We start from the raw sequence: 10001 nt of genomic DNA on the forward strand, positions 1-10001 counted from the left end.
ATATATATATATATATATATATACACACACACACACACACAAATACATATACAGTGTTCCCCTGAATATTTCGAATATTTCGTTGTTTCAAGCATTCGCAGATTTTCGCAGATTTTCTATTCATTCATGTGAGTCTTCCGTCACAAAAACTCAAACAACTCAAGAAGCTTGAATGAACTTTTTGGAAATGCTGCACTGCTGAGGCGTAGCGGAGCCCCGTCTGGAGCGCGGAGTAGGAGCGCCCATCCACGCACCCCCTCCTCTCGCCATGCTCATGCATAGAGAAATGGCATCTGCAGACTCAGAAGCGGACGAAAAACATCCCAATATGTTGAATCAGATAATTGTGGAGGATAATTATCATCAGCAGCAGGTGTTTATTATTTGATGAAAGATGAAGCGCGCTCTCCTGATTTTAAGGCACAAGACAGAGTGACACTCCTCATCTGGGTCATTAAGTACGCTGGTACAGTCTTTTATTCTGAATTTAAAAAAAAAAACAAAAAAAAAAAACAACTGTTTATGTTGAGGAATACTAAAATGTTCTTTAATAAATGTTTTACAACTCATGATCAGAAGGGTTTCTAATGCTTATGTACCAGAAACAGACATCTTTCAGCTGCAGGAGAGGGAGGTTCTCCATGGGGATTAGTATATATATATATATATATATATATATATATATATGTATGTATGTATGTATGTATGTATGTATAGAGAGAGAGACTGCATGCTTGATCAATTTTATGTATTTCAAAATTTAATTCAAAATTTTCTTTTGTCAAAATTTTAAAAAGATTGGTTTAAAATGTAGACCGATCAGGCGACATTATATAATTTTTTTAATGGCATCCCTTAAGATCTTTTACAGCTCACTTGTACCTTGGCAGATTTTTTAAAACTCTGATCTAGAAGAGATTTCGCAGTTTCTCCAGGCAGCTTCAGCATTTCAAGTTGATAATGGGCGATTCAACTTATTTGTGTAGCAATTAATTCAATCAAAATGTTAATGATTAAACAAGGAGACTTTGACTTTTTGTCTTAAGGAAAGTGGTGGACACATGCACCACCAGGGGGAATGAAATAAAACCAAGAACAATGAGTAAATTACTAAAAAAGACAAATTTTTAAAAAATCCTCAAAGAATACTATTAACTATTTTACCCTTGTCTATAACTGAAAGTCTAAGAAATCCTCTAGATTTTTTAAATCATTTATTACTCTCCCTTTACAATGTATCATGATCTATAAGGTTCCATGTATTGTAAATGGCACCAATGAACCAATGAAAAAAGTTAAAGCGTTAAAGCCCACTTTTCATTAAAGTTCACTCGTTTACCTTTGAATAACAGGGGCCAAACAAATTTAACTACCTTGCTCTAGATTTGCATGGCTAAAAAAAAATAAAAGGAAAAAAACACACAACGAAGACCATTGAGAACCAATGAACTCTTTAAATGTCCAACATAGACAGTCAAAGGTAAGAGTGAAAATCTCATTCTGTGATCAGTCCAGGTCTTCTAATCACATGAAGCCGTGGTGGCAAAGTCCAGTGGTGATAGGACAACAGACAACAGGACAGCACACTACACTCTTTGACCTATTAGTCATGGAAAAAGCACACACACATGCACACAAATCTGTGATTAATTCATGTATCCACCAGCAAGACCTGTTTGACACTTTGTAAAATGACTGCTTTCCATTGCACAATATTGTCAGTGAGTGCATGTGGGCGAGTGTTTGTCCTCCACCATGAGGTGACTTTCTGTTTAGTGCTAACGCGTTCAGATAGCTGATTGCATCAGGTCGTTCTGTTTGCTTCATGCTTGTTTGTCTCTGCAGATCTTTGGAAGGGCGACAACCACCAAAAAAAAAAGGAGAAAAAAAAAAGAAGGAAAACGTGTCTCTTTTGTAAACAAAAAATTGACAAAATACCTCAAACTGAGGCAAGAACAGCCTGACTAAAATCTATTCTTATCCCATACTTTTCTGCCCTCTAATTGGTGCCCTTGACACAAGTTTCTTGTGTTTCGAGAGGAAATCCATTGTGGTTTCAAGAACACGCGTCTTTTCTTATTGTAAATAACACCATGCGAGTTTATGTCTTAACCCTTTAACACCTGAGGCATCGCTGGTGACAGTTAATAACACAAATTCTATAACTTTTCAAAAGATACTGGAATTACATTGATCGTGTTAATGGTAAAAAACTTTAAAGGATCATTTTCTCTCTGGCTTTACGATTGATAAGAAACACCTTTATCATAAAACCAAAGAATCGTTTAGGCCTTTTGAAGCCTTCTCAACAGAAAAGACTGTAAATGTTTGACCCCGACAATGTACAGAGTTTGTAGCACATCTGCGGATAAGTGCTCTGACGTGTTTGATGACTGATCTCCTCAGCAGGCGACCATTGAACTCTCCCCCCGATGTCCCCGCTGAGGGAGACGGCTGGAGGGGTGAGGTCCAGCTCCACGAAGACACTCAGCCCTCGCAGGTCCACTCCTCCCACCCTGCTGCACATGGACTAACGCCTCCGCCAGCCACTATAAAAAGTCTGCCCCTGCTGGGGTTGCTCAGTCTCATCACCAACTCCACCAGGTAAGACAAGCTGCTGCTCTATTTGAGCTACATGAGTAATGAACTATTGCTAAAATAGCTTAGATTTATTTGAAATTTGGATTTAAAGAAATGTCTGAGATTTATTAGAACTCAGCCAAAGGATGTATTTACATTTTATTCAATGCATCTTGTTCAAGAACGGTGCTCCCCTGCGCTTTAAAGCCTGAAACAAGATTTGGAAACTATCCTATTTTGCTAATGTGTTTGTGCCAGATAACAGATTCTTCCAGTAAAAATTCATTTATTATGAGCAACTTTTCAGACTGTTGATTTACTAATTCTGGGACATTTGATTGTTAACTTAAAAAAACATATATTGTTTACTTTTAACTTGTTTTTGTGCTCAAAAATTGCATGTCTAACAGTGTTTTGTTTTTCCTTCCAGACCACCACCATGAAATTCGTGGCCCTTGCTCTTTTGCTGGTTGTCGGTGAGTTGTTTATTCAAAATGCAATGGGTAAGGGGAAAATAAAGATGAATTTAGTATTCTGACTCTTTTCTCCCATTTTTTTTTTCATTCTAGGCTCCCAGGCTGCTTCCCTGCAGGCTGATGCCCCCTCTCAGCTGGACCAGATCCGGTCCGCTGCAGATGTCTACATGACTCAGGCTAAGCAGGGTTTGATCAAAGCCCTGGATCAGCTGGATGACTCTCCATACCAGGAGCTCAAGTAAGGGTGACGGAAGATGGGCATAGGTGGTCAACTGATTGAATGTTTCTGGGTTCGGTCAGCATCTACTGTATGTGAACGAGATGTGCCTTCTCCCCCTCCATTTTTCTTACCTCTCCTAGGGCCACTCTGACTCAGCGTGTGGAGGACCTGCACACTAACATCAAGGCCCTTCAGGCCCAAGTCTCCCCTTACACCGACAGCTTCGTCAGCACCATCTCCGAGTCCACTGCCGACCTCCGTAACTCCATCGCTCAAGACATCGAGGCCCTGAGAGCTGATCTTGAGCCCAAGCGCGCAAAGCTGAGGGAGGTCCTTGAAAAGCACATGGAGGAGTACCGAACCCACTTGGAGCCCATCGTGAAAGAGTACCAGGCCAAGCACACTGCCGACATGGAAGCTCTGAGAGTCAAGATGGAGCCCATCGTGGCTGAGCTGCGTCAGAAGATGGCCACCAATGTGGAGGAGACCAAGGCCGCCCTGATGCCCATTGTGGAGTCTGTGCGCGCTAAGCTTGTTGAGCGTGTGGAGCAGCTGAAGCAGCTGGCTTCTCCATATGTTGAGGAATACAAAGAGCAGCTGAACAAGGCTTACAGCCAGGCACAGTCCATCACAGCTGAAGATTTGGAAAACTTGAAGGCCAAGATCACACCTCTTGCTGAGGAAATCAAGGAAAAGCTTGTAGCCATCTTTGGGGCCATCTCAGCAACCTTCAACAAGAACTAGATCCTCCCTGTTCCTTAGACTAACCCTGCCTTATGCCTGTCCTTGACACATTCCACCTTAATTTCCATTCTTTCTTCGCTCACAAGCAGGCCCAAAGTAAACTCGTGCCTCACTGACAACAACACGGCAGGACTTTCCCTCTTGCACACACAACAATGTACTTCAAAGGCTCGAGCTCAAGCAAGCGCGCACACACAGAGACGCACACATGTCCCGCACTCACACGCTTCCTTCCTCACAACTGCTAACATTTTGTGTTTGAATTGTGTGTGAATTACTGCAGGCATTGACATCTCTGTGTAATTATGAACACCGCATTGATGAAAACAGCTCAATAAACATCTGTATGTTTATACTCTACTGCTTTGTGAAGTTCCTCATCTTCTCATAACGAATTACTAGATGGCAAACTACACTTAAATGCAGCCAAACATTGAGGTTGTTGAACCCATTAATGCCGGACGCCACCCACAGGATTCTGAATTGAAAAAGATAAGAAATCTCAACCGGAGTTACTCCGCCCACCTCAACAACTTTTGAAGATGGCTGATTAGGAGAGTTTTCATGAAAACAAAATAAAGCAATGAAAAGTTTTGGTGTTTTGATCTATTTTCAAAGCTTTCCAATGGTATTTTAATTATGATTATCCAGTTTTTAACTAAAATGGAAAAAAAACTCTGTGTAGTTCTTTCTGCAGAGCGGCAGGAGTTCATTAGAAATTCCCCTCTGAGTTGTGGGTGGGACTGGAGTAAGCCTGCTCTGACTTCCCATCATCCTTTTGTTCACATGGTTGCTTACAGCCTGTCACAACCCCAAGCTAACATTAGCATTGCAACAAAAATGGCTAACAATATTGCAGCTATCCAGTCAGATTCCAAATAAGACGAGGAAAACAAAGACTATGTCTGAATTCCTTCCCTACTCACTGTATAGTGCACCATATAAGTGCACCATATAGTGGATTCTCTATTTTGTGGTGCTGTCTGAATCTTTTTTTTAATGCTTTATTTGAGTTCACAAAGCTTCAAGACAAATCGATTTTCAGAAAAGCATCACAAACACAAGGCACAGGAACCACAGAGTAGCAGTCACATGTGGGTACAAAATTATGATGAAAGGAAATGACACACACGAAAAAGACGCACAAAGAAATCGTTATAAAATAAATAAAAATTAAAGCCGCGAGCAGCGTTGTATGGCCCGTAGTCGCTACCCGCCCTCACGCTCTCCGCCCGCCCTCTCCCTTGCCGCCCACCCCGACGCACAATCGCCGCCCTCGCTGCCCGCCCCTGCGCACCATCGCCGCCCTCCACGCCCACCTTTGCCACAAGCTCACCTGCTAAGCAGCCACTATGCACCACTAACCCCCCCCCACCCCTTACTTTTTAGCTGGACTGAGATGTATGTGAAAAATTGACTGAAAAAGCACTTTTTTCAAAATGGCGGCTTTTCTGTTGGTTTTATCTCCATAGCAACCATTTTATGTTTTGTTTGCCTGAGGTCACCGAACAGATTGACGTTAGTTTCGCAAGCATCGGCAAAAGTACATTTTTAGATTTCCTTAGCAAAGGAGGTTATTTGCTAACCACGCCCACATTCCTTATATGTTTATATTTTAAGTTATAATACTTGTGAAAGCTTCAGCCTGGGATCAACATATTAAATTTTCATAGCAATACATTGAAAGATGTGCGTGTATTAAGTCTACGCCACATTTGCGAGCTCGCCACGCGCATGCCGTTCAAAATCTATAGCTTGTAATACCATATATTTTATGCCAAAAGCCTTCCAATGATGCCAAAAGCGTTTGGAAACATTTGATAAATATCCCTAAAAGTTAGATTTGTTTGAAGCTGGTGCTAAAAGTGTTTTTTTTTTTTGGAGAAATCAAGATGGTGGCCACTTTACAAGGTCAGAGGTCAACGAAACTTTAGGGGTCATTGAACACTAATGCCAGTGGCATGTGGGTCAAATTTCCTAAAAAATTGGACCAACAGAAGGTACGTTTCATCTTTGTAAAATTCACAAAATGTCAGATTTCGAAACAAAATGGCCGCCTAGTCGTAGGTCGTGGAGCCATCCCATAATAATGTAAAATTTAGCCATGGATATATCCAACAAAGCTATGTTGGTTACGTTTGCGAATTGCGAACTAAATTTTTGTTTTTGCTGAGTCTGCAGTTTTTTTTTTTGCAATGGTTTTTTTGCGTACCACGGCCACATTTTAAACATTACGGTTTCGTAAGTTATATCGTTTCGTTCAGCTCGGGCCCCCGCATGCGTGAATACTGTTTTTATGCAAATCGAATAAAATATGATATGATTAATAAAAAAGTGATGTGACGTAACAACTGATAAAACCCCCTAGGAGGTATTTCTTTTTGTGGCTTGCAGTAAAAGTGTTTTTTTTTTTCAACATTTCAAGATGGCGGCATCTTCCCAAGGTCAAAGGTCAATGAAACTTCTAGGGTTGTTGTAGACTCCCGCTATGGACAGGATTCTCAAGTTTTGTGAAAGTCGGACAAACAAAAGTTCTGATTTTCGTGAAAATCGCCATTTCTCAGATTTTGCAACAAGATGGACGCAAAGCTGTTGGTCGTGTGGCCATCCCATAATAATTTCAAATGTTCCAGGGCTTATCCCTGACACGTGGCATTGGGTTTCTTTGCGTATTTCGAAATATTTTTTTTTTTGCCCCATAACGAATTTTCGGCCCATTTATTTTCTTTATGAAAACGCTCGCCGTGATGCCATCGTTTTGGACGGAACATGCCAAAAATTAATTTTCAATTTTCCCTAGGTGTGATAAAATTTTGAGGTACTTTTCGTTCATGTGGTGGTGGTGAAATTTTGGCTCAAAGTCGCAGAAAGTAGAATGTTCATGAAAAAACAATATGGTCCTTGCAGTCAGTAGACTGCTGCTGCGGGCCATAATAAAATAAGAATAGAGGGAAAATCATTTAAAAAAACATAGCCCTGGGCATTTTAAAAAAAATGTTTTTATGCGATTTTTTTCCGGTTTTTGTTACTATTAATTTCAAAGTATTAAGGTGATTGTCCACCATTCATCCATCCATCCATCTTCTTGTCCGGTTCGTCCCTTTCGGGGTCGCGGGGGTGCTGGAGCCTAACCCGGCTGCTGATGGCCGAAGGCGGGGTTCACCCTGGACAGGTCGCCAGTCCGTCGCAGGATTGTCCACCAAGTATCTTTTAAAGAAATAAATTAGGTTTCTTATTGCTCCATTTACATGTGTGAAGAAAGAATAGGGATAAAATCAAGAGATTATTGATTGTAAAAAATGTTTTATTGTGGTGTAAGGACATTCCAAATATGATATCTTCTCTAGTGCTGTCCGAATCTACAATTCCAAAATTGAGTACTCTAAAAATTTCCCAGGAGTCCTTGCTAAAAACTAGTGTGCATCAATGCTCTGTACTTAGGCGAATATAGACCACAATGCATTGCGGTCAAATAAGTTTTGCCCAAAATTAAAAAATGTTTAAATGTAATTTTTGAATGAACCATCCTTATTTTCATCATTAGAACAAAATGGAGTCACAAGCAGACATCGTGAAATTTTCATATTGATTCTTTTTTTTAAGAACTTTATTGAACATCATACAAATTTACAAATTACAACAGTAAGCAGTCCATAATAATTCAATATCTAATGTCATCTTTGATAAAAAGTAGGGCCAGGAATCAATCAAGAAAATTAACTAATTAATCGCAAATCTGGAAAAATTGATCGCAATTAATGAACTTCGTTTTTTTTTTTTGTTGCAGTATTTGCCAGCCACTTATTATCTGCAAATAATCATAATATGAAATCACATGAAAAATTGAACAATTAGAGCATTTATTTTTAACCCTTTGTAACCTATGGTCTAAAACTCTGTTTTTGTCTATATTTGAATTTTCTGTATTTTCAATTTGAAAGACTACCTGCTGCTTATTTGGTATCAGCAGGTATCATATCACATATCTATGTGACACTACCTTTATTTAGTCATTTCTCCATGTTGTATTCACACACTAGATATAAAATTATGCAAAAATAGAAATTTCCATCTGGACAAATGGGATTCATTTTGCTGTGGAAACCTCAAAAATGTTTAACAAACTTTTTTCACAACATAGAGTGAGCGTTTTAGGTGTAATTTTATAAAAACAACAAGAATTAAATTTGTCAACAAACTAATCAACATATCTTTGAATGAAAATACAAAAAATGCAGGCTAAAGTCACTCAAAGCAGCCCCCAAAATAATAATTTATTTCCTAAGAGCTCTGCTGCCTTTGACATTTTTCCTGGAATTCTGTTTTTCCCTTTTTTCAGCTTTTTCTTCTTTTTCTCATAAACTTTTTTTATTTTGCTTGTGAAAAATAACAAAACAAGTTTTTAGGGAGAACTTTGGTCCAGCTGGATTTCAGGTCGGCTGCTCACAGGTGGGGGCGTGTCTGTCATCTTTGAACTGCTCGACTCCTGCGATGTTGGGAGGAGGGACTTTCGCGGTTTCCTCAGTTTTTAGACATCGATGCTCGTTGTTGTGGAAAATTCATGTCGGTCCCCATCCCAAAATAAAATAATGGTTGGTTTCCTGTTGTTGGAATTCTAATAGCAGACAGATCAGTTTCGCTCCGGTCCCCCGCCCCTCATAGCCGGTGCACCGTTGCTGCTACAGCATTACAGCCGTCAGATTGACATTAGTTGTCTGCCTTATTTATTAAAATAGAAGATCATTTTTTATCGAAAACTACTAAAAAAATTCAATGTAATATCTTTACTTTAATAAAATTTCAATCACAGAATGTAAAAAAAAGTTTACGTTTATTTTATTTTTATTACGCTGATTTCACAGCTGCAGGGTTAATTTATATTAATGAATTAGTTATGTTTTATTAATCGCGTGTGTTAACGTGGCAACATTCACAGCCCTGATAAAAAAGGATTAGAATCAATTACAGAATACAGAAAGGTCATGGGGACACGGCAAGCAAAAATAAATTATTCCAAATAGCCATAGTATAAATATAAAAAAAAGGAATACTCAAGCATAAAAAAAAAAATTCTCAAGTAAGGGAATTATTCATCAAACAAAAAGCACAAATTGTTCCAGTGTTATATACCTTGGGTGTATTAATTTTTTTAGGATATTCATCAAATTGACAGAACTCATAAATCCTTCAAATCCGGGACTTGTTTATCTTCCTCTACACTTGTCCGTATGTATGTAAAACTTAGATTGGAGAAGTAACGAAACTTTCTACTATTTATAAAACATTCTAATTGGATCCAGAATTCAAGCGAGAATTTATAATGGAACCGATTCAGTGAAATCATTACAAAAACTACAGTTATTTTCTGAGATATAAAAATATTTGTGAGGTAAGTCTTATGTCGATTTTTTTTTGTGTGTATTTCTTTTATTTTGTTATTTAAACAAAAAATATCCAGTAGTAACCATGCTTTCTTCCAATTGATTAATCTAAAAGACTGTTCCAATACATTTCTCCTTTCTCCTTAGCATGTGTTTATGTTGCATTTTTTTAAATTAAATATATCAATACCATTAATTATCAAAAGAGAGTCTATTCAAGATGCCTCTTGATATGTTTTTATTTATTCGATTTCTACTCTGTGAACAAGGTGACGTCATATCCGGTGTTTAGAAAAACAAAAGAGAAGTAGTGAGCATGGTGTTCGAATTCAAATCCAGGGCACTACATATTCCTGCACTATATAGTTGTTTGTATTTAGGGGTTAGGGAGGGAATTTGGACACAGCCAGAGACACACATGGATCTATTTGTCTGCAAGTGGATGCATCAGAATGGAGCAGAGCAGGAAGACTGTTGCTGCGTTGAACTAAGAGCTTTTACAAATTTAAATAAAGAAATACTCAGAAACAGATGTCATATTGAGAAAAATGCCACAAGTGTGTATTAAAAACACAAAAACCCAATTTTCTTTGCAGTGTT

General features: G+C 38.7%; 1 protein-coding gene across 1 annotated transcript; it reads left to right on the forward strand.

Annotated features, from left to right (window-relative positions):
• The first annotated feature begins 2498 nt into the window (after nucleotides 1–2498).
• Nucleotides 2499–4380, forward strand: apoa1b (apolipoprotein A-Ib). Its single transcript, XM_024258174.2, has 4 exons — nucleotides 2499–2604; nucleotides 3011–3056; nucleotides 3150–3294; nucleotides 3417–4380. The coding sequence occupies exons 2-4, from the start codon at nucleotides 3020–3022 to the stop codon at nucleotides 4018–4020; spliced, it is 786 nt and encodes a 261-aa protein (XP_024113942.1). The 5' UTR covers nucleotides 2499–2604; nucleotides 3011–3019; the 3' UTR covers nucleotides 4021–4380.
• Nucleotides 4381–10001: the final 5621 nt, after the last annotated feature.

This window comes from Oryzias melastigma, linkage group LG13, assembly GCF_002922805.2.
Source record: "Oryzias melastigma strain HK-1 linkage group LG13, ASM292280v2, whole genome shotgun sequence".
In the NCBI taxonomy this organism is placed as follows: domain Eukaryota; kingdom Metazoa; phylum Chordata; class Actinopteri; order Beloniformes; family Adrianichthyidae; genus Oryzias; species Oryzias melastigma.